The sequence below is a fragment of the Hyperolius riggenbachi genome, chromosome 4 (genome assembly GCF_040937935.1).
Source record: "Hyperolius riggenbachi isolate aHypRig1 chromosome 4, aHypRig1.pri, whole genome shotgun sequence".
NCBI lineage: Eukaryota > Metazoa > Chordata > Amphibia > Anura > Hyperoliidae > Hyperolius > Hyperolius riggenbachi.
This window is the reverse complement of record NC_090649.1, coordinates 311,977,539-312,002,487: the sequence shown is the minus strand read 5'-3', so window position 1 is coordinate 312,002,487 and position 24,949 is coordinate 311,977,539. Positions and strand designations below refer to the sequence as shown.

Below are 24,949 nucleotides of genomic sequence, written 5' to 3'. Positions count from 1 at the left end.
TGGAAGGCAGCGAATGACTGCTTCTAAAGTATGTGGATGGGTGGTGCTAGCACTGCTATTTTATATGCGGGCCACCGATATTTAAAGGTGCAATGGGCAACATCTATAAGTTATACATTTTGTGTTCGTGGGGGCCAGTGAAAAAGCCGCAGGGGGCCGCATTCGGTCGGCGGGCCTTAGTTTGAGGACCACTGCTCTAAACACTTCCTGTAGGATCCAATGAGATTCTGGATTCTGGTTGAAGGTATTTTGGACCATTCCTCTTTACAAAACATCTCTAGTTCTTTCAGATTTGATGGCTTCCAAGCATGGACAGCTCTCTTTAACTCACACCACAGATTAATTTCAATTATATTCAGGTCTGGGGACTGAGATGGCCATTCCAGAACGTTGTACGCTCCTCTGCATGAATGCCTTAGGAGATTTTGAGCAGTGTTTAGGGTCATTGTCTTGTTGAAAGATCCAGCCCCAGTGCAGCTTCAGCTTTGTCACTGATTCCTGGACATTGGTCTCCATAATCTGCTGATACAGAGTGGAATCCATGCGTGCCTCAACTTTGACAAGATTCCCAGTCCCTGCACTTGCCACACAGCCCCACAGCATGATGGAACCACCAAGATATTTTACTGTAGGTAGCAGGTGTTTTTCTTGGAATGCTATGTTGTTTTTCCTCCATGCATAACACCCTTTGTTATGCCCAAATAACTCAATTTTAGTTTCATTCGTCCACAGCACCTTATTCCAAAATGATGCTGGCTTGTCCAAATGAGCTTTAGAATACCTCAAGCGGCTCTGTGCTGTGGGCGGAGAAAAGGCTTCCTCTGCATCATTCTTGCATACAGCATCTCCTTGTGTAAAGTGCGCCGAATGGTTGAACGATGCACAGTGACTCCATCTGCAGCAAGATGATGTTGTAGGTCTTTGGTGCTGGTCTGTGGGTTGACTCTGACTGTTCTCACCAATCGTCGCTTCTGTTTATCCGAGATTTTTCTTAGTCTGCCACTTCGAGCCTTAACTTGAACTGAGCCTGTGGTCTTCCATTTCCTCAATATGTTCCTAACTGTGGAAACAGACAGCTGAAATCTCTGAGACAGCTTTCTGTATGCTTCCTCTAAACCATGATGGTGAACAATCTTTGACTTCAGGTCATTTTGAGACCCCCATGATGCTACTCTTCAGAGAGAATTAAAAGAGGAGGGAAACTTGCAATTGACCTCCTTAAATACTCTTTCTCATAATCTGATTCACCTGTGTATGTAGGTCAGGGGTCACTGAGCTTACCAAGCCAATCTGAGTTCCAATAATTAGTTCTAAAGTGTTTGGAATCAATAAAATGACAACAGTGCCCAAATTTATGCACCTGGCTAATTTTATTTAAACAATTTTTGTGCACTTTCTGTAAATCCAATAAACTTCATTTCACTTCTCAAATATCACTGTGTGTGTCTCCTATATGATATATTTAACTGACATTTTTTATCATAACAACCAACGATTTATACAGGAAAATCATTAGGAAACAAGGTTGCACAAACTTTCGCATCCCACTGTAACTAGGAGCCAGCGGTGATGTATATAGACTACTCCTGACTGACTGGCTTGTTTGTGATGATACACTCCAAGCTGCATCTCCTTAGTAGGCTGCTATGCGGCGTCTGCTGAAGGAGCGTACACACACCGTATTTTTACAAATGACGGGATACGTCAGACCCTCCTGCGGAGCGGTCATTCTGCCGATAGTAGCATGGGAGTACAAGCTGTCGGCAGACTGATAAGACTGTTTTTGACAGATACGCAGAACGGATCAGTCAAAAACAGTCTTTTTAGTCTGCCGACAGCCTGTACTCAAGTGCTACTGTCGGTTGAACGACCATCCCGTGGGAGGGTCTGACGAACCCGTCGTTTGTAAAATTATGACATGTGTACGTGCCTTCAGAGGGAGAGACATTGTTTACAAAGGCATTATCAGGATCAGTCAGGAACACACATTGCTGGAACCCCGAACCCCTTACCACCATCTGAATAAGATTCTTTCGTTCACTTCTATGGACATCAATCAAGAAAATCGATCAAAATTCAGATTGGACATGTTGAAAAAAGTCGTTCTGGCAGGTAACTCTGCCAGAACATCGTATGGTCTGTACCTAGCATAAAACTGATGGATGATTTTACAGCAGAGACGCAGAGCTGTGTGAGGAAGGAGATTGCTCCTAGTACTTGTGGTAATGTGTGCCTTAACATACAGCATTAAAAAAAAAAGTTGTTTCAATCAATAGTATTCCTTTACCCCCCGTGGCGGTAATCCCAAGCTTTCTACCACTATTTATTTATTTGTTTATGAGTATGCATTGTTCATACCTGTTTTGGCAGGTTTCTAATTATATCTTGCATTGTATATGTAGTGTGGGTCGCTTGGACGCTTCTCCTTTCCCCGGGCGGGGATGGCTGGGCTTCTTAGTCCCACGGCCTCCTCCTGCCTTTTCGCCCCCTCCTTTGTGTAGGTGTGGCTTGGGGAGTGGTTGTGCGTCTATGTGCCGTCTGATGTTGCTTGATGGGCCGTGCCTGTCGTGGTTTGCGGCGCCCGCCCCCCCCGGCTCGTATGTGGACGAGGCTGTTTGCCTCTGTCCCTCCCCTTCGGGGGATGGGGCCGGGTGGGGCGGGCGCTGTGTACGCCGATTGGCTGGTCTGAGTATTTTAGATGGATGCCGAGATGCGTGATTTGTCTGTGCCACGCCCCCCTTTGAGAAAGCCGGAAGTCCGGTGAAACATGTCAGGACAGCGTGGTGTTGCGTCCTGAGGCTGCCCGCACTTGCTCGCCATGTCACCCTATGCTGCCTGATGAATACACCCCTAGGCTGGACTCTGCCTTTCCCAGCACGTCTCCTGCAAACAACTTGTGAAGCGACGATGTCTACCTGCTGCCTGTTATAGGAGTGAGCTGCTTTGTTTCCAATATCCTTCTCTGCACATCCGGATTGGAGCTGATGAAACACCATCATTTGGTACTGTATGCATTGCCCTCGTTGGGAGTATATGTCATGTTTACGCTTTGCTCCGCATATTGGCAAGCACAGTGTTTGTCGCTCCTGCTTATACTTTGCTGAACTTTGCTTCTGATCTGCCGCTTTCCTGCAGCTGTCCGTTGCTTCCTGTCTGTGCCTTTGGGACTGCTTGCTTGAGACTAGCATTGGAGGAGATCTGCTTGTCCTGGCTGATTATTTTTATCCTTATATCAGCCTGACATACTTTGCTGGGTTCGGCTGGACTTTGCTTTATCAGTTTTTTACCAACTGTTGACATCAAAAAGATGTCCCACATATGAACTTCCATGACCACCATCTAATGTGAATCAGCTGATATTTGAGTCCCTATACTTGAGCCATTTCATCAGGGGTGCATGGGCATGTGCAGATGTTGGTATGAGTGGGTAGTGTGGTGACGGCTAGTGGGTTGCTTGTTGTTTTAATGTGCGAATTTCTTCTTTTTTATTGTGTATTCTAATTTTGATAATTAATAAAATCATTTTGATAATTTTTCTATAAACAAGTGTCTTTGTTGCTTGGAGCATATGCCCCGCAGTAGTACCTCCTAATTGTGTTGTTTAATCCCAAGCTATGCTCGGGCTAGCTGCCAGGAGCTCTATGCAAAGTATAGCGCGCAGCGGGCGTTATTACTCACCTCCTGGGGGATCCAGCCGTCGGTAGCCGTTTTCCTTCCTGTCCTCCGAGGCTCTGAATCACTCTGATGAGATCAGGTCATCGATCTCACCACAGAGTTACAGCGCCACCCGCAGGATGGAGGTAAAATTACAGCACTGGAGCCCAGGGAGGCGAGTGAGAGCAGGGGCGGCTGCAGAGACTCTGGCGGCATGATTTTTCCTGATTTTAGGGTCTGAAACATTTTAAAAGACCCTAAAATCCGGAAATAATCATACCGCCGGGAGGGGGGGGGGGTTAGGTGACAGAAGTGGTTTTGTCATTTATTGATATAAACTCTACATGCCACTAAATTCCCAATAGGAGATGGCCAATAAGATGCACATAATTCTGATTTGCATGCAGAGCCACTTCCCATTAAACTTGATTGGTCAAATTCCAAGCTGCATACAAATTGCATTACATCTTCATGCAGTTGGAATTATTTGCATTTCACTGACATTCTGTGTTCTGAATATCTATACAGCAATGATGTGTGCCTTTGACGATAACATTTGTGACTCACCTCATCATCTTAGTGCCAACCGTCTGGTCATGCCTTTTCAAGAAAGCTCGGAATGTTGGCGTGTCTTCCCTGCACTATAAGAAATAAGTGTGTGATTCTTGCATATTGATAAAGTGACATTGCTCATCTATGGAGTATGTATGTGCGCGTACTGTGTGTCCCCAAAATAAATGTGCCCCCCCCCCTCCCCCATGCATTCAATTCTCAACTGCTCCAGCTGCTCCTGTGGCACGCATGGGGAGCCAGTGGACGAGACCGGGAGCAGCAAGTGAGATTTAAATGCACAAGCACCAGGGGGCACATTAACATTTGGGGGCACAGCGGCCAGGCAGCGGAGGTGGCGTCACAAGGCTGATTACCAAGAGATTTCATGTTAAAATTGGCCTGTGGTGTATAGGGCAGGCAACAGATCTGTCTCCAGTCACACAGAGATCTGTCTCTTGCTTGTTCTGCTTATATATGGCTAGATGTATGGGAACCTTTGTGAACATTGGTGACATTTACCTCATTTTGGTCTAACTGCTGTCCCCCTGTCTATGCTTCCACTCTCCACACCCCATCCTACCTTATCCCATCAGTACAAAATGTTTCCTCCTATTCACTCCCTTACCCCTCCACCATTTCCTAGCCATCTCCCTTCCCATCTCGCTCTCCCCCATCACCACATGCTCTACCTCCACCTCCTTCTACACCTTGTCCCCCTTCTGTTTCCCCGCACCCTCTCCACTTTTGTCCTTAGACTCCCTTTTGGCCCTCAACCCCCATGCACCTCCCCTTCCCTCCCCCCCAAACTCTACCCACACACCCCCTAGGCATAACCTTATTCCTATCCATCCTACCCCTAGGCATTCGCTCCGTGTTTCCTGTGGCCTCTGGAATGCCAGGTCCACCCGCAATTAGCTGCTCTCTGGAAATTGCTCCCTCCAGCCACCAGACTCGCCCCCACTTTTAATACCTTCACACAAGCTCTCAAGACTCACCCTTTCATGCTCACATACCCCCCTACACCAGCACCATAACATGTTCTGTTAGACACCCTCTCAACAGATGCACCTATTGTCTCCACCCCCACCCTTTAGATTGTAAGTCTCTGGCAGGGCCATCTCCCTTAGTGTTTCCAGCTTGATTATGCAATCTTACTGACAATCACCCCTCTTGTGGACTAGAACAGTCTCTATTTTGACCTATGACACTGTATTATCAAATCATTTGCATGATCTTGTTTTGTTGTGAGTTTCCTGTATGTCCTACCTTGTATGTTAACCCTTTTATCTATTGTGCAGCGCTGCGTAATATGTTGGCGCTATATAAATACAATAAATAATAATAATAATAATAATAACCTTGAGTGATAAAACTATATACTCTGCAGAATATGTCAGCAGTGTACTATATAAATACTAAATAATAGATATAAAGTAACATATCTGCAGTGGTGCCGCTAAGGAGCTGTGGTCCCCGATGCAAGTTTTACATAGGGCCTCTCCAAGCACTCTATACATAACAATTGATACGGTGCCCCAAAACCTGCCAATGGCAACTACAGTGTCAGAGATGTACAAAGGGGATGGGGAACAGTTTGTCAATGATTACCACTATTCAAAGTATCTATAGAAGTGATTATTATGAGCACAGGACCAATAGAGAGCTAATAGTGTAGTTGAGGGGGGGCCCCTCAGGCCCAAGGGCCCTGATGCGGTGGCTACCTCTGCAACCCCTATTGCTACGCCCCTGCATATCTGTTCCTATATCCACTGCCTACATTACCGCTGCATTCCAGAAGACATTGGCCTTGGTTTGCTAAAGAGAATCTGAAGCCTAATTTAAAACAAAAAACACATACCTAAGGACAGGGAAGGCTCTGGATCCTTTAGAGCCTTCCCGTTCAACTCCCAGTCTCCTCGTTCCCTCGCAGGCTTCTCGGTTTAAATCTCCCACTGCGGGAGACTTTGGCAGTCTTCAGAAGCACTCGGGCTTCCAAAGACAGGTGGTTCTGTACTGTGCACACGCGAAAGAGGGCATCTACACATGCGCAGTACAAAGCGTCCCGTCTTCAGAAGCCCGAGTGTTGCAAAAGCCAGCCTAACCCGGGGAGAATGGTCATAGTAGACTAACGGGGGAGCCTACGGGGGAACGCAGGGACCAGGAGGAGAATGGAAAGGCTCTATAGGATCCAGAGTCTTCCCTCTCTTTAGGTAAGTATCTGGCTGTTGTTTTTAAATTAGGCTTCAGACTCCCTTTAAATTCCTCTCACTTTATCTAGTTGGTGTCTTTTCAGTACATTGCAAGACAAACTGCACGTAAAATAAGTTGTGCTTTGTTAGATAAAGGTTGATATAAGGTTAACGTATTTTTAATACATTTTCACTCTGAAAAGTAATATATAGATTAAGGGAGGAAACGAATTAGAAAATTTGAAGTAATCAAGACCAGATTGTTACAAAAGCCGAGCAGCAATGTATTACGTGGTCTTCAGAAAGGGTCAGCACCAACCCCGCACTTTTTAACCACCACTTTTTAATGGATTTTCAATAAAGAGCTATATTTTAAGAGCTATAAAACTTGGAGGTGCAGACCCTTTATGAAGGCTACACGTTACCATCTGAGGGGTATGGAAAGAAGGCAGGTCCCAGCACTCCGCGTTTGTTGATACATGGGTGCTGATCACGCCAGGATCACACCAGGAAGATCAGCAGTTTACTATGAACATTTATCAGCGTAATCACCAGTGTGGCCAGCACCTTGTTGGATGTCTCCTACAACTACCCTCAACTACCCCATGTGAGGCTGTGTATATAAATACAATGACAGTGGATTGTCTTTGTCCTCTCAGATGCATGGGAAGACCCTGTGACTTGCCAAGGAGTTACGCTCTTATGTAGCTACGCATGCAAATGATGAAATAGGTTAGTCCTGTGGCTTGACCTGTAAGGAGATGGCATCTATACTGCACAAACTACAGTTTATCATAATAAGTGCCATGGCAAGGTTGTAATATTGTTAAAAAAAAAGTGGTTGTAACACTTTACCTTGTCAATCGTTTTCAGGATCACTGTGTAGTTGTTGAAAAAATTGGTGTATGTTTTCAATTTTGATCCAAACTTTAAAAAAATATCTCCCAAACACTGCGCAGGCCCCCATTCTTGCAGTCTTTCTGCCAGGTCAGTTAACAGCTGCCTAGATTGAAAATATATTTGATCAATCAGTTAATTTAGTATCCTTAGTAGAGGTAAGTAAAAGTTAAAGAGGAACTTCATCACAATCAGTAGCTGATACCCCCTTTTTCATGATAAATCTTTACCTTTTCTCAAATAGATCATCGGGGGGTCTGTATGGCTGATATTGTGGTTAAAAAAACCTCCCACAGTTCGATGTCATGACCATGGTCCTGACAGTTTGCTGTCTGGGAACCTTGTTGCATTGTGGGAAATAATGGCTTTTTCCAACTGCCAAGCAAGCAATATCTCCCTCTGTGCATAGAACTCCCAGTAGGGAACATTCCGTACAGATCACCTGGCAGAACTAAAGATGTCACCACCAGTTATAAATTTCAGAATGTGAATCAGGGAGAGGAACAATTTTACAATGGGCAAACAGTGACTAAATAATCTAAAGATAAATATTGTAAAAAAAATAAATAAAAATAATAAGCATTTTTATGCATTACGTTATTTTCACTTCAGTTCCTCTTTAACCACTTTGCATCTAGACCTTGTTTCCCCCTTATGGACCAGAGCAGTTTTGACATTTTAGCTATGTCCCCATTAAATAAGCAATAACTTTATCCCAACTTATGACACCTAAATTAAATATATACCATTTTTTTTCAAGACTAACTAGGCTTTCATTGTATGGCATTTTCCCCTTGAACAGTTTTTTTTCTATGCATTTTAATGGGTAAAATAGGAAAAAAATGGAAAAAACATTATTTCTTAGTTTTACCAATTCCAGCTTAAAAATAAAAAGCGCTATTGCAGATAAAGAACACAAATTTTGTTTGGCTATTTCTACTGTTTACGGTATCTCAAAACTTAAATTATGTTTCTGTCACAATTTATGATGAGGATATTTGATTCTGAAATAATGCTGCAGTGTGTATTTTTCACTATGAACTGAGAAAATAAAAGTATTTTTAATGGTAAAAATCAATCTTATTGGCTGAGGGAACATATATTCCCTTTCACCAATTAGTGCTGCAGCAGATAGTGCCAGAGGTTTTGCACAGGAACAAGCCCAATCCTGCACAGCACTGCTTCTGTTACAAGACGTATATCTACGTCCTTGTGACTTAGATGAAGTCATAGAGGACCTAGATATACTGCAGTGGTGGAAAAGTGGTTAAACTGAACCTGAACTGAGAGGGATATGGTGGCTGTCATACGTATTACTTATTTCCGTTTAAACAATACCAGTCACCTGGCTACCCTGCTTGGCTCTTTGGCTGCAGTAATGATTGAATCACACACCTGAAACAAGCATGTGGCTAATCTTGTCAGATTTTTGTCAGAAACATTTGAGCTGCATGTTGAGGTTCTTTGACTAAAAGTATTGGAGAGTAGAGACAGCCAGGAAATCTGCATTGTTTACATTTAAATAGATATTCCAGCCTCCTGCCTCCATATCCCTCACTCTTCAGGTTCTCTTTAAAACCCAATTTCAACTTGATTGCCATTTTTGTATAAATGGCAAACAGCGTGATCACCAATTCATTTCTTTCAGTGTTTACAATGCCATAGGCTGACGGGTGATTGATTCAAATATTTTATTGGAATGTAGTGACAATGAAAGACAATAGGCCACGTACTGCTACTTCTTACCGTGATCAGTAATAATCACAGCTAGCAAGTCATTGCTCCATTCAAGGAAACAGAGCTGCAGATCACCACTTTAGTATAATTATAGTGAAGTGAGTACAATAAAATATTTTATAAATATGGTATTTTAAAAAAAAGGCAATCAGATTTTGGAAAGTGGAGAATAGGAAGTGGCAATCCGTTATGAGATCACCACTAGACAAGCTCGTTAGTGGTAGAACATGATTAGAACCTTTTCCATGTTGTTATCACTGTATGAATACGAGGCAGATTCTAGGCTAAATAGCTGTCAGGGCAGGTGTGACAAATATGTTTCCCCCATCACAGCAAACCCCGAGTGTTTCATAGGATCCTAGAAGCTATGGGGCACTTCAGGACACCACTGAAGGGTAATTCTATGGCATGCATAGTATGTTATGGAAATGGCCATAATAGTTGAGGGTGAAAGCCTGGTACCTTCCCCCCAATAATGTAATTAAGCAGCCATTATAGGAGATGATATACACATGAACATACTTGTTGAGCTGTAAAATATTGAGGATGTCAGAGAAAATTATCTGCATGTTAGAGATGCTCAGTATGGCGCGATTTGAGGATAGTGCTGACTTCAGCGGGGCCGCATACACATCTCTGATGATCTCCAGGACTTGCACATACTGCCTCTCGCTCCTCACAATCTCGTGGGCAAACTTTGAGCGTTTATCTCCCATATCAGCTAGCAGTTTATTATCCTGTGTGTAAAACACATACAACAGATGGCAAATTATCACTGTGAGCGTGAATTATGCTTCAGGAAGAATTGTGAAGATAAAAAGCTAGACAGTGGTGGTTGCCATCTACAGTAATTTCACAACCAACCTCACTCCCATTTGGAAAAATCTGGCCAATGGTACCACACACGTGTTAAATTTCTTCCCAATTATGGAAAAAATGATTAAAAAGTCTGCAAAAATTGCTTGGGTGTATATATTAATACATTTACAATCTACCCTGCACAAATCCACCACTCCCGATTCACTTATATCGGATATATATATATATATATATATTATATATATATATATATATATATATATATAAAACTTTCGATGCTTTGGGAAATCCGATCCTTCTTATTGAATTGCTGTAAAATCATTTTATTGTACCATGCGTGGCCACCTTAAGTCCAACCAGTAAATGGCCAGTAAATGGTAACATAGCCGTAATTTAAAATACCAATATTTTACTATGTAGTACCCAGCAACCATTCTCACTTGAACCCTCCATTATAGATGCCTAGCCCTAGTCACCCCACCTAATATCTAACCCCCCATGGGTGCCCAACCCTAAACCCTCCTCCCCGCCACCTGATAAGTGGCTAAAAAAAAAACCCCTACCTAATGTCCAACCTGCCCTGAAAGTGCCTAACCTTAACCCCCCAGCCTAATGCCTGATCTCAACCCCCTCCTCTATCCCATTGCCTGACCTTAACCCTACCCCATACCTAAAACTAATCTTTAATAGCCGCACCAAAATGACCAATAGTTGTAGCCAGTCGTCTACAATCATTAATTACTATGTAGTAGCCATTGGCTTGTAGCCGCATGGGGTGCCTAAATCACCACTTGGGTGCCCAATTACTGAAAACTAACACAGGCGTCTATTAGATACCTACTGAATGTGGTGCTATTTTGACCTGATCGGGTAAAGAGGGAGTCAGGGGCCTCACTGAATTCTAGACAGAGGTTGCACGAGTGGCAGTCTCAGTCAAGAACCATTGTGTAGAAGACTGTCAGAAATTTGCATCGTGTGTACCTATCATAATACTTTAAACCATAGACCCTGAACAAGCATGCAGATCAGATGTCCATGACAAATACTGTATGACAAGACTAGCTGCATGCTTGTTTCAGGTGCGAGATTTAGACCCCACTGACCAGAAAGATCAGCAAGACTGCCAGGTAACTGGTATTGTTTAAAAGGAAATAAATATGGCAGCTTCCATAGGTCTCACACCTCGGGTTCCTTTTACAGGGTATCACATGGCATTAAATACAAAACACCTGTAGTGAGAAAAACAGGCAGTCTCCTCCTTAGAAAGGCTTCACTCCACCACTGTGAGATGTTAGGAGAGCATCTCTCTGTGTCCATGATGGGCCACATCGCTTCTGGTCACATAAATGGGAAGTGGGTAGCAGCCCTCTCCATCAAAGCCAGTCCCCCAGCCTCAGACATAATATAGTCATTAAATATACTATCATTACCTGGAAAGAAGTTATGAAATTATTTAATCTACCTTGGAAAAGTTCCAAATATATGCCACTCTAGGGCATGCCTGAATTTATCCCTGGAATGCAACATAGCTCTTTTCTTAAATGGGAAGACAAAGGTATAAGCAAACAGTTATTTAATCTAAAGGAGAAGAGATGGTGGAAACTTTCTGAGCTCTATAGTTCCTGGGATATCCCAAAAACTGATTCCTTGGCCTATAGTCAAATCAGATCTTATGTACATAAACATCTGGTAAATATCGCCTGTCTATCTGAAATCGCCCTTCTGATCTTTTCCTCAAACCTTTTACTGAGAGACTCTCCCCCTCCTCGCTTCATAATGGTCTCCTTCAAATAGATGCCCAAAAATTAGCACTCCTCAATCTAACACGTTGGAACAAATACTTCTCAGTCCCACTCCTAGAAGAACATACCCTAGAAGGTTTAAATAATTTCCGTATCATCATCATCATCAATGAGACCTGGAGAGAATCTCATCTCTTTTTTCTCGCTATAGCATCCTCCCCCCCCCCCCCCCCCCCCCCGGGAATTCATAGTTGAATGCCCTAAGTGTAAACTTCCTTCAGCAGACATGGTTCATTGCATTTGGCAATTCCCCAAGATAGCCAGATTTTGGGATCAAGTCTCTCGATTACTTGCACGATTCAAATGTGGTCAGCATGATAAAAACCCTGTTATATTTATTCCATAGCAATTCCGTCCACCATCAAGTTCCTCCAAAATACCTAAAGAAATCTGATATCTTACATGTCACTCTAACTGCTGCACACAAGGCCATCTTTAACAGATGGATATATCCTACTACTCCAAAGATACACCATGTGAAAGACGAAATGTTTGACCTATTCACTATGGATAGATATGATGCTCTTCTTCATTAAGAGAAAGGAGCCAAATGGTTCTTTAAAAAATTGAAACCTTTTTATTTTGCGTTTTTTTTCTCAAGCCGAAATTCACAACATTGTGGAACCTTTCAAATACACTGCTTCGTACTGTACTGAGGACCTACTTGGAATCTTTAGGACCCCTACAACTATCTACTTGAGACTGCTATCTTTTACACATCATGCACAGCCATTATCAACATTTTTCTGGTATAACCATTTGAGAGAGCAACAGGGTGGGTGGGAAGGGAGGGAATAGGGAGTTGGGATTTTAGGATATAATGTTAGGTTATTTGCTTCACTTACCGCTTTATATATTATCTGAAGGCGCTATTTCCCAGTGCATCCCAAGACTGCAATCAATGTTTCATTTATTGCCTTAGAAAATGCTATACGGCTGAAATACTGTAATCTGGATTGCTATCTTGGTGTCATGTAAACTGATTGTTTAACTTGAAAATCAAATAAAAAATATGTTTACAGAAAAAAAGCCAGTCCCCTTGCCATCCCACACTAGCTGTTAATGGATGGAAATGACCACCTCAGAAGATATGGCTGGAAGAAATAAAGAGCAAAGAATTAAGGCAGCCATACACTGGTCGATGTGCCATCAGATCGACCAGCTGACAGATCCCTATCTGATCGAATCTGATCAGATAGGGATCGTATGGCTGCCTTTACTGCAAACAGATTGTGAATCGATTTCAGCCTGAAACCGATCACAATCTGTTCAGCTGCTCCTGCCGCCTGTCCTCCCCCCGCGCATACATTACCTGACGCTGGCTCCCGGGCATCTTCTCCACGCTGCACCGCTCTGTTCTTGCTCCATCTCGGCGCTTCCTGTGTCACTCCGTGACCAGGAAGTTCAAATAGAGCGCCCTCTATTTGAACTTCCTGGGTCACTGCAGTGACCCAGGAAGCGCCGGGATGGAGCGGGTGCAGCGCTGAGAAGATGCGGAGAAGACGCCCGGGAGCCCGCATCAGGTAATGTATTTTTCATCGGATCGGCCGCCGCTAGCGACGCGCACTTTACCCGCGGGCGATCAAGGGTAATTTCCCGCACGGCGCGATTGACGGACCGATCCGATTTCGGGAGGAAATCGGATCGTCGGCGGCGTTTACCGCGAACGATTGGCAGCAGATTCGATCCCAGGATCGAATCTGCTGTCGAAATGGCCGGGAATCGGGCCAGTGTATGGCCACCTTAACGGAAGCTTCCAAACAAGTGAGAATGTTTTTTTTCTCACTAAAGATGATATCTTCTGATTCCAAAGTGCCATTTTAATACTTAGCAGTAGCTCTGCATAACATATTACTTTATAATTATAATATTTACATGGAATAATACAAAAGTAACATAGCAGAAAAACAGCTCTAACAAGGTTTTGTAATACTTGTACCTTGCATAAGTAGTAAGTGCTCTATTCATTTTTCCAAAAATGATTTTGACTTACCAGCAGGCTGAGCTGTTTGAGTTTGGATTCAGAATGGTCTGGCAAAGCAGCAGCCTGATCAGATGAGTCGTGACCTTCAATATCCTCCTGCTGCAACATGATAAGAACTATATGAAATACAGCCATAGCACACAAACATAACCTGCATTTATGGGTACCCTAAAGCTAGGTCCACGTGCCAGATGACGCTCAGCTGAGGCAGCCAATAAGGACTGTCTGAGTCCAGAAAATACCATGTATATAGGAATTCCCTTAGGCAGGGGTCACACTTGTCTTTTTCAGTTTTCTGAAAAGTGTAGAAAGTGACAAGTGTGACCCCTGCCTTACATCAGCTAATGTAATTTATAGAGAAAACGGACTGTTCTTGTGCAGGTTGTCAGTTTATTGTCTGTGTGCAAAATCTGCATTCAAGTGTGACCTAGGCCATTGATTAACATGAGTTCTCAGATGAAATCATTTTTTCTGTGCAGAAAACGCGCAGGAAAGCAGACAAGTGTGACCCGTCACCCCTGCCTCAAAGATCTGTCACATCGGATGCATAGCAACAACACCACCCAAACGACCCCAACTGCAGTGTTCTCCTCCCCACCCCTCCACTGGAAACCACTGAGTCATGCATTCTCCTCCTTCTGCAGAAACAGACACGAATGGCAGTGGAAAATGTCATGGTTTGGGAATGTTTTCCTTCAACAATTAATTATTCAATGTACCTGAGGGTGCTGAAGAATTGCAAAACAGTCTGTTAGAAGATTGAAAAGCAATCAAAAGTGGACTATAAACAGGACAATGACCCCAAAACTGCCCCCCTCCTGCCACCATCAGCACCAATGATCACTGCTGCTGTCTTCCTCCCCTCTTTTCTTCCACCACTTGCTACTCACATAAGATGGCTAAGCGTTGACTAGGATGGCTGGAGATGAGTTAATAGGGGCTCTCATGCTTGCTTAATTCCAGGTCCATAATGAGATAAACAGGAGTACATAATGTACTAGTCTACTAATAACTTGATAGGGGTCCCTTTTTGTTTTTTTGTGCATAACAGAGTTAGAAAACTAATGCTGTTATCTATGCAGATAAGACAGTTGAACCAGTCAAAATCTTTTCGGAACTAGCTGAAAGTAAACAGAAGCCAAAACACTTCCATTTGGCTGAGGAAACACTGCTGATAGCATTAGACTGTTGTAAAGTTTAGTTCATGGTTGCTTTAAATGACAAACACCCGATACTGCTGTACAGGAACATTTGCCTTTGCATTTTGAATATTTTGACACTTCCAGATTATCAAGAAGTAAAGAAATGTAAAGCACCATAGATATTTTACTAATGATTACACTCAACTGGCTGTTTTAGAACAAAAAAACAAAAAAAAAACAACTATATGATCTGTCCAATTTTAAATAATCCATAAAGAGAGATAAATACAATTTAAGGCCTGTAGTTTACCTTTAGGAATGCTGATAATGTGTTGTCCTTATCCCCTTCCAGCTGCAACAGCTTGTTCTTCAGCTCATTTTTGCCATAATGTTTCAAGAGGTAGAGTGAAAGAAACTCCAGTGGGTTATCCTGCAAAAATGACTCATGATAATTCTAAAAATAATAGCATTTTTTTTTTAAATAATAGTATAATTAAAGATGAAGGGCCATACACAAAATGGCTGTGCTCAACAACCAGGGAAGACACAATATTTCTGCTAATGAAATTGGGTTAGAATGCCTCAAAGCAGATCCCTGCTCATGTTGTCAGATGTGTTTCTAAGTGTAGTTGAAGTTTTCACAAATGAAGTTGTTCCTGTGACCAGCAAAAAAACTTTATGACTGTGCCTCTCACCATGTGTTGCTTGCTAAAGTCTACATTTTCTTGAACTTTTAAAGTCATCATTTGTTTAGTCTGCCAAGTGCCAACAACACAATGGCTCCACCACCTCTGGAAGATTGTTACAATTGTCTCCAAGTAACTTTGGGTACTTAACTGAAATGCAAGGTTCATATTACTATCGCCTCGTTCCATTGCTATCCTGTTAGGCGCTGACTTGCTGTACTTCATTATGGGCACCACAATAAAGCTGGCAATGCATATATTGCCTACATTGTACTTCTAAACCCAATCAGTAGTGCCTCGACCTGTCCTGATAATTGTTTTACCACATCTGTTGTATAACCTATGAATTATTCCCATTTACACAGAAGAAGCTGATAATTAGGAACAGATTATGTTTACACTTTCATTTTAAAGAACATCTGAAGTGAAAGGGATATGCAGTCTGCTATATGTAAATGCTTACCACAAGAGAATTTATGCGTGTCAAACACCAAGTTTAACCCTAATGCTACATACACACTTGAAAGATAAATGAAAGATATCAGACTAATTTTACCCCCTTCCATGTAGTATGAGAGCCATACTGTAACGATCGGTGTCAGCACACATAGAGAATCTGATTATTGGTGATCTGCAGTATCACCAAGAATACAGATATATACCTGATTATTATTGATCTGCAGAATCACCAATAATACAGATATAACTAACCTCTGGACACCTATGTAATGTGAGTGTTTGGTGCAACAGTAATGACTTTGAGTGGGACCACCCGAGGAGCAGGTGGTCCTTGGCCGTATGGGAGTTACCTCCGTCTGATAAGTACAAAGAACTAAGTACAGCAGCCTGAGACGTCCAAAGGGGTGGAGCCCCAGGCTGAATAGCAGAAAGGCCCTGAGGCTAAGTGACACCTAGAAGGTGGGCATCACAAGCAGGTCTGGAGACTAATCTCTCAATGGAGAGGGATAGCTCTCAAGGTCGGGCAGGCCAGGTCGGCAACACACGAGCAGATAAGGTACAGAGACAGAAGGCTGATTCGGTAACCAGGGACAGGCAGGTTTGGCAACAGGGTATCAGATATGCGTAGGTACCGAATCAGAAAGCAGAGGGATAGTCAAGAATGCAATAGGTCATAACAGATATCAAACAATGCCTAGTCTTGGGTGTGAGGTCCGTGGTCTCTACACCCTGGAACTAGTCTGAAGTATAATATGATGGTAACACAGTATCCCTAGTCTTGGGTGTGAGGTCCGTGGTCTCAACACCCTGGAACTAATCTGAAGTATAACACAATGATAACACAGAATCCCTAGTCTTGGGTGTGAGGTCCATGGTCTCGACACCCTGGAACTAGTCTGAAGTATAACACAATGATAATACAGAAGTAATCTGGCTCAGTGTGAATTCCCAGGTCCTCCTGGTTCAAACACACTGTGGGATCTGACTATGGTCTGAGTGCTTTCACGTAAGTGTTCGCAACGGCAGACAACTTGAGACTGACCAGCAATAGGTATATATAGAGCGGCGCTCTCCGGCGCCACCCACAACTGATTAACCAATGGCCACTAGTTCTGGGATCAGCTGACCAACCTGGTCAGCTGATCCCTCCTCGTTTGGCATAAAGGTCCTGCCTCTCAGCGCGCGCGCGTATTCTTCAGTTTGTGTGCACTAACAGGCCCAGCCACCTCAGACGCACGCTGCTGCGGCTTCTCCGCAATCTCTTACACATACCTACACAGTCTATTCTATTGTGCTGAACTCCCCATTAGATAAAAATCTTTGCAGGATGCTCTACACAAAAGTGCCCGTACACATTCAAAAGATCATTATCTGCAAAAGATCTGTTCCTGCAAAAGATCCATTCCTGCAAAATGCATTCATAGTCTATATCTGCAGATCCTCATACACACCTTGTTTACCAGACTTCATCTGCAGATCAGATCCACCAGGATGGATTTTCAGATCTGCAGATGATTGTCAGATATGCAGATGAAGTCTGGTAAACAAGGTGTGTATGAGAATCTGCAGATATCATAGACTATGAATGCATTTTGCAGGAATGGATCTTTTGCAGGAACAGATCTTTTGCAGATAATGATCTTTTGAATGTGTACAGCATCTTTGTGTAGAGCACCCTGCAAAGATTTTTATCTGATGGGGAGTTCAGCTCAACAGAATAGACTGTGTAGGTATGGCTTTCATACTACATGGAAGGGGGTAAAATTGGTCTGATATGTTTCATTTATCTTTCAAGTGTGTACACACCATTACAAATCTGGCTTTGCAAATCTGGCCTAACTGGCTTATCATGAGGCATTGCTCATGCAAATATACATTTGCTTTCGCATGCCAAACTATGCAGGGTCATTGGTATTGGTTTTTGACCCTGCATAATTTGTCATGCGAAAGCAAATGCATATTTGCATGAGCAATGTCTCGTGAGAAGCCAATTAGGCCAAATTTGCAAAGTCAGATTTGTCAGGTTCAACTTGGTTTGATGCACACATAAAACTCTCTGTGTAGAGTCTGCTTTATGTATTCCCTTTTAAACAATGCTAGTTATCTAGCGGTCCTGCTGATATCTGTCTCTAAAACTTTTAGCCATAGACCCTGAACAACCATGCAGCAGATCAGGTGTTTCTGACTGAAGTCTGACTGGATTAGCTTGTTTCAGGTGTGTGATTTAGACACTACCTAAAGAGATCATCTGGATGCCAGGCAACTGGTATTGTTTAAAAGGAAATAAATATGGCAGCCTCCATATACCTCTCAATTCCTTAGGGATTCCTCCCCAGAATTCCCCTGAATCTAGTTATCTCCATGATTCACCAGTTTAAGTATTTCTACCAATTTGACTAACATCTTAACACAATTCTAAATGACCAGATTTATCAATACGTAGCATATGAGTGTTCAGTGTATTTGATTATTGCAGCATGCACTTTATATATGCAAATATGTGTCATTATGCAGGCAGGTGGTTATAATAGGCTTTTTAAGTGTTTTAACATATTGTGTTTATTATTGATAGTTCTAGATATGTAATATAGAGTTGGGTTTTTTTTTACATCTTCAACATATACTCAGTGGTGCTATTCTTTTTTTTGGAGCTCTTTGGGATAATGGTGTTTAATTCTTCCATAATATAACATTTATGCTGACAGAGTGGGTAACATGGGAGTTCCTTGATCTGTCACCATAGCATATGTACTGTACATTATGTCATGTATCATGCATCCAATTAGAGCGGACAATCGACAGGGAAGTACACTGGTAATATGGTATGCACATCATGTTATTTATGATGCATGATGCATCTGAGATACTTTCTCCTTACAGCTGGGGAGCAGCAGGGAAGTACACTGGTAAAGGGGCCCAACTTCTAAGCTCACACAAGGACTGATTCCTCTGGCCATGGATCATAGACATGCAGGCAATGTCAGGGTTTAGACAAAGCAAACTTCTAAATACTGTAATCAGGAGCTGTGGAACACAGTGGTGCTCACACATACTGAATTTACTTACACGTTTCTCCTTTGCAAGCTCAACCAAAGCTTCAGTTAATGCTTTGGCAACATCCTGATTGTCCTGCACCTTCACCACAGGCATTGTGTCAAACAGGAACTGACCTGGGAAGGTAGAAAAAACCCAGTGCCAGGCTTATTGTGTTACTGGCCAAATACTTGCAGCAAATGGATATTAATGGTCATAAAATGTTAGCTACATAGAAGCAAAAATGGAATTATTCGCATTGAGGCTTTCTACTGTTCTTATAGTAAGCTTCTGCAGGGGGGATGGGAGAGAACAGGGGGTTATTGGGGTCTGCAGGGAGGAGAGTGAGGGTGCAAGGGGGAGAGAACAGGCAATTATTGGGGTCTGTGGGGTAAACGGGATTAATGGTGTTTGCAGGGGACACAGTGAGAGTGTGTGTGGGGTGGGGGGCTTGACTTGGGGAGAGAACAGGGGGCTACTGGGTACTACAGGGATGACAGTGAGGATGAAGGGTGGAGGGGGGAAACATTGTTACTGTCTGTCGGCAGCAGGCATGAAGTCCCAAACCAACAACTCATAGCAGGCCAGGCTTCAACTTCAAGAACCCTCCCACCCCCACCGGAGTGAAGAATTGAGCCTCACTCAACGGCAGAGTCAAGCAGGCTCATCCGAGGTAATTCTGTCCAGTCAGGTCTAGCCTGCAATAACAGCAAGCGTCTTCTCTCCTCACAGGCATGGACGCACTGACGTGACATCCATGCCTGCATCACATGAGCTGAGCGCTGCGTTACAGCTGGCTGTGTGTATGTAATACACATAGCCAAGGTTGCCATGGAGACCAGGACGACGCCGCCAGGAGGAATTAGCCCCCCGCCTCAATTTGCACCCAGCGCAGGTAGACTACAAATATTGAGCAGGGGGCTGGCAGCCAAAGCATCCGGCGGCTGCTGTGACTGGGACAAGCATCAGGTGGTTATCATTCTTTGGATGGCAAAGGTGGCCCGCAGAGACTCTGGGGCCTGGGGGCAATTGCCCCCTTTGCCTTACTTGTAGCGCCGGCCCTGCTAGAAGTTCAGGGGGTGGGGCTTACTATGGAAGGGCAAGGGTAACTAGTGAATACGTAATAGTCAATGAGATGCAAATCATTCTAGCTAGCATGTACATTTAAAGAGAACCCGAGGTGGGATTTAATTATATTAGTGTGGCACAGAGGCTGGTTGTGCACATTAACACCAGCCTCCGTTGCCCCATGGTGTGCCTCCAGGACCCCCCTGCGTGCCGCTATACCCTCCGCAGTGCTAGCGACACACAGCGTGTCGCCAGCACAATGTTTACCTATGCGCTGTCTGTTAGCACCGCTCCCACGCCTCCTCCGCATCAGCGCTACCCGCCCGCGTCCCTTCCCTCCCGCTGATTGGAGGGAAGGGACGTGGGCGGGTAGCGCCGATACAGATGAAGCGGGGGAGCGGCGCTGACTGACACCGCATAGGTAAACATTGTGCTGGTCGACACGCTGTGTGTCGCTAGCACTGCGGGGGGTATAGCGGCGCGCAGGGGGGTCCTGGAGGCACACCATGGGGCAACGGAGGCTGGTGTTAGTGTGCACAGCCAGCCTCTGTGCCCCCCTAATATAATTAAATCCCACCTCGGGTTCTCTTTAATGCAAATGGTGTGCAGCTTGGAACTGGGCAAAAAAAAAAAACACCAGGGAGTATATTTAATTGACCCAATTCCAAGCTGCATACAATTTGCATGAGATAAGCATGCAAGACAAAATGATTTGCATCTTAATGAACATCAAGGTAAAGCCTGATACACACATCCAATTTTGATTGGCCAATTTTACCACCTCCATAGAGTATGAGAGCTTGCCTCCACAAATCTGTCCACAGTATTGATAATCTTTTGCAGCCCCTCATACTTCATGGAAGTGGTAAAATTGGTCAGTGATTGACCAAGCAAAATTGGATATGTGTGTGCACCCTAAGTCACTGGTTAGGTATCCTTGAACTCTAGATCTCTGCAATCCTACACACATAGGTTAGAATGGGCAGCATTCACTAAAGGCAGTTCAGTAAAATACCGCATTTGGTATTTTACACTTTTATTTTCCAAATTCACAAAAGATTTCCTGCATGAGGCAGAAGTTTGGTAATTTACCACACAAACATGCCTCAATTCACTAAGCCCTGCTTGGTAAAGGCTGCCATACACTGGTCGATTGCCACCAGATCATCAAACAGATAGATCCCTCTCTGATCGAATCTGATTACAGAGGGATCTATTGGCTGCTCATATACTGCACACAGACTTTGAATCGATTTCAGCATGAAATTCACAACCTGTGGAGCTGCTGCTGCCTCTGCCTTTGTCAGCCTTGCCTCCCCCAGCCAGCAGGGCCGGATTTGGACTTCTCAGTGCCCTAGGCCCGGTACCACCAACCGCCCCCCCCCCCCCCCCCCCCCCACACACACACACACACACACACACACACACACACACACACACACACTCAGGGTGCATACACACATCAGACCATAGTCTTTGGAAAATGAAAGATCACAGACCAATCTTACCACCCTTCATGTAGTATGAGAGCCATACCTACAAAGTCTATTCTATGGAGCTGCACTCCACATCAGACAGAAATCTTACCCCCTTCCATGTAGTATGAGAGCCATACCTACACAGTCTATTCTATGGAGCTGAACTCCCCATCAGATAGAAATCTTTGCAAGATGCTGCACACAAAGATGCTGTACACATTCAACAGATCAGTATCTGCAAAAGATCTGTTCCTGCAAAAGATCCGTTTCTGCAAAATGCATTCATACTCTATGATATCTGCAGATCCTCATACACACCTTGTTTAACAAACATTCATCTACAGATCAGATCCACCAGGATGGATCTTCAGATCTGCAGATGATTGTCTGATCTGCAGATAATTGTCTGTTAAACAAGGTGTGTATGAGGATCTGCAGATATCATAGACTATGAATGCATTTTGCTGGAACGGATCTTTTGCAGGAACAGATCTTTTGCAGATATTGATCTTTTGAACGTGTTCAGCATCTTGCAAAGATTTTTATCTGATGGGGAGTTCAGCTCCATAGAATAGACTGTGTAGGTATGGCTCTCGGACTCCATGGAAGGGGGTAAAATTGGTCTGTGATCTTTCATTTTCCAAAGACTGTGGTCTGATGTGTGTATGAGCCTTTAGGAAAATGAAAGATCACAGACCAATTTTACCCCCTTCCATGTAGTATGAGAGCCATACCTACACAGTCTATTCTATGGAGCTGTACTCCCCATCAGACAGAAATCTTTGCAAGATGCTGCACACAAAGATGCTGTACACATTCAAAAGATCAGTATCTGCAAAAGATCTGTTCCTGCTGAAGATCCGTTCCTGCAAATTGCATTCATAGTCTATGAGAACTGCAGATCATCATACACACCTTGTTTAACAGACATTCATCTGCAGATCCGATCCACCAGGATGGATTTTCAGATCTGCAGATGATTGTCTGATCTGCAGATGAATGTCAGTTAAACAAGGTGTGTATGATGATCTGCAAATCTCATAAACTATGAATGCAATTTGCAGGAACGGATCTGTGGCAGGAACAGATCTTTTGCAGATACTGATCTTTTGTGTCTGTACAGCATCTGTGTGTGCAGCATCTTGCAAAGATTGTTTTCTGATAGGGAGTTCAGCTCAGAATAGACTGTGAAGGTATGGCTCTCATACTACATGAAGGGTGGTAAGATTGGACTGTGATCTTTCTTTTTCCAAAGACTATAGTCTGATGTGTGTATGAGCCTTAACGATCACTTGTTTGCAGGATACCTATGAATGTTTTCTCTCTGAAAAATGATGAATGATTGTTTTTCCTGTTAGAGCAGTGAGTCCCTAATGCCTGGTACGCACCAGATAGATGGGTTGAATCGATTTTCCGATCACTTATACAAAGTCGATTAGAAAAATGATCAGAAATCAGATTAGACCTGTCAGAAATAATCAATTTGAACCCATCTATCTGATGGCAAATTGCATGGTGTGTACCAGGCATGAAGTAGCAGAGCGGCATTCATCTCCCTCTCTGCTCTTCTGTAATCACAGATCTGTTGCATTTATTTTATAGTATTTATTGTACTGATTCTTTCACAGGTGTTTTTTTTTACTGTTTGCCAACACGGTACAAATATATATTTTTTTTAATTTTTAGTGTATGTTATTACTTTTGGTATACAAAACAGAATGTAACAATACAAAAGTATACAACAGTACATTTGTAATGATAATTATAGAGAAGTTGTCTATCTCATACTAGACTACTGCTGCCTTTAAAATGAGCCAGCAAGGGGTTAAGATTTAGCATAGAAGGGGCTGCCATAAATCTCTCTAAGGAAAAACAAACCTTATCTGTTTAAGATTTACAATCCAGGGGGAGAGAGGAGAAGGAATGGCTCAAGTCATTAACAGAATCTGACCAGCAATACATTGTTTAGCCCAGCTTGAGTTGTAAAGTGGAAATAATTCTGTTAAAATGTTTACTTTTACTGTATCAGAAATTGTCTACATTGTGATCCATGTTTCTCTCACCCCTGGCAATAAACTGCAGCTTGTATGTTCAGGAGCTAGCACTGTCTCATCGCACACCACAAAGTAAGGAAAATACACGGAGCTCTGGAATTCTGACTGTGTGTGTGCAGCAAAGCCGGGGCGCTTTGGAGCAGGAGAAATGATTTATTTTGACATGCAGCCTCTTATCTCTCTCAGGTCCTGCCGCCCTTTTATCCTTCTGATTTTTTTCCGCCCTAGGCCGTGACCTTTGTGGCCTTTGCAGAAATCCGGCCCTGCCAGCCAGCAGCAATGATATTACCTGTCCACCGGCGCTAGTCCCCAGGTCTGTGCTGTCTCTTTTTCTGGCTGGCCTTCTTCTCCATCTCCTCTTCACTTCCTGTCCTGTCCTGTGACAAGCGGAAGTTGAAACAATAGAGGGCGCTTCTTATAGGACAGGACTGGAAGTGAAGAGGAGATGCAGAAGAAGGCTAGCCGGAGAAAGGGACAGCACGGACCCGGGGACTCGCGCCAGTGGGACAGGTGAGATTATTGCTGCATCAGTCATCTCAGAATCGAACGGCGCTAACGACGCACTCCCGACCTGCTGGTGATCAATCGAAATTTTCCACCTGGACAGATCGACCGAATCGATCCTTTTCGGATGGAAATCGGTCGACTGGTCAACATTTGCGTTGACAATTTCGCAGCAGATTCTATCACATTGATCAAATCTGCTGTATATCAACGGGAAATCGACGTAGTGTATGGGTACCATAAGTGCCACTTACCAGCGGTGTAGCAGGTCAGCAGTGAGGCAGGGAGCTGTGTGTATGAGTCGGGGGTTTCTGTCCAGTGCATCCCCCTCATCCCTTTAGATGTGTTGCAGCCACCGGGGGAGGCTTCTGCATGCCAGAATACAGATTTGCACATCTAAAGGGATGCAGAAAAGCCTGAAAAATGTCACCTGCCTCTGATCTGTGAGAGTGAAGACTCGCCTGATACCCTGTCGCATCAAATCAGTGTGAGAAGCAGGGCTGTGTGGCTCTCCCTATTGGCTGTCTGGCTCTCCCTAAAGGCTGTCTGTTAAAGTTACCGCAGGGAGAGAGCATGAAAGAGTGAGTTAGCGGCTGAAATGAGCTGGCGAAAAATACTGAATACCTTTGCCCGATACCAACTGCTATAGCCTTTGTGAATTGCAATTTATTGACATTTCTTTTATACCGTACAAATCGATAATTTACCTCACTAGTCTGTAATTCTAATTTTACAGTATGTCCGGCAATAGGTTTAGTGAATTGTAATTTGGGAAAGTGATCTGTAAAATCAGCTGTTTTCAGCATTACCAAATGCGGTAATGCTTAGTGAATGCTGCCCATTTAATGTAAAAATTACATTATAGAAAAATCTGACTGGGATGCAGACAGC

General features: G+C 43.5%; 1 protein-coding gene across 1 annotated transcript in view; it reads right to left on the bottom strand.

The window, feature by feature from the left end:
* The window catches only part of ECT2L (epithelial cell transforming 2 like), a 101,910-nt gene that overhangs the window by 16,384 nt on the left and 60,577 nt on the right, over window positions 1-24,949 (bottom strand). The window contains exons 12-17 of the mRNA XM_068279498.1: window positions 18,988-19,091; window positions 15,087-15,206; window positions 13,644-13,733; window positions 9,552-9,766; window positions 7,251-7,398; window positions 4,222-4,295 (exon numbers count right to left, since the gene is read on the bottom strand). Of these exons, the coding sequence (XP_068135599.1) occupies window positions 4,222-4,295; window positions 7,251-7,398; window positions 9,552-9,766; window positions 13,644-13,733; window positions 15,087-15,206; window positions 18,988-19,091 (751 nt within the window). The remainder of the gene's footprint in view (window positions 1-4,221; window positions 4,296-7,250; window positions 7,399-9,551; window positions 9,767-13,643; window positions 13,734-15,086; window positions 15,207-18,987; window positions 19,092-24,949) is intronic.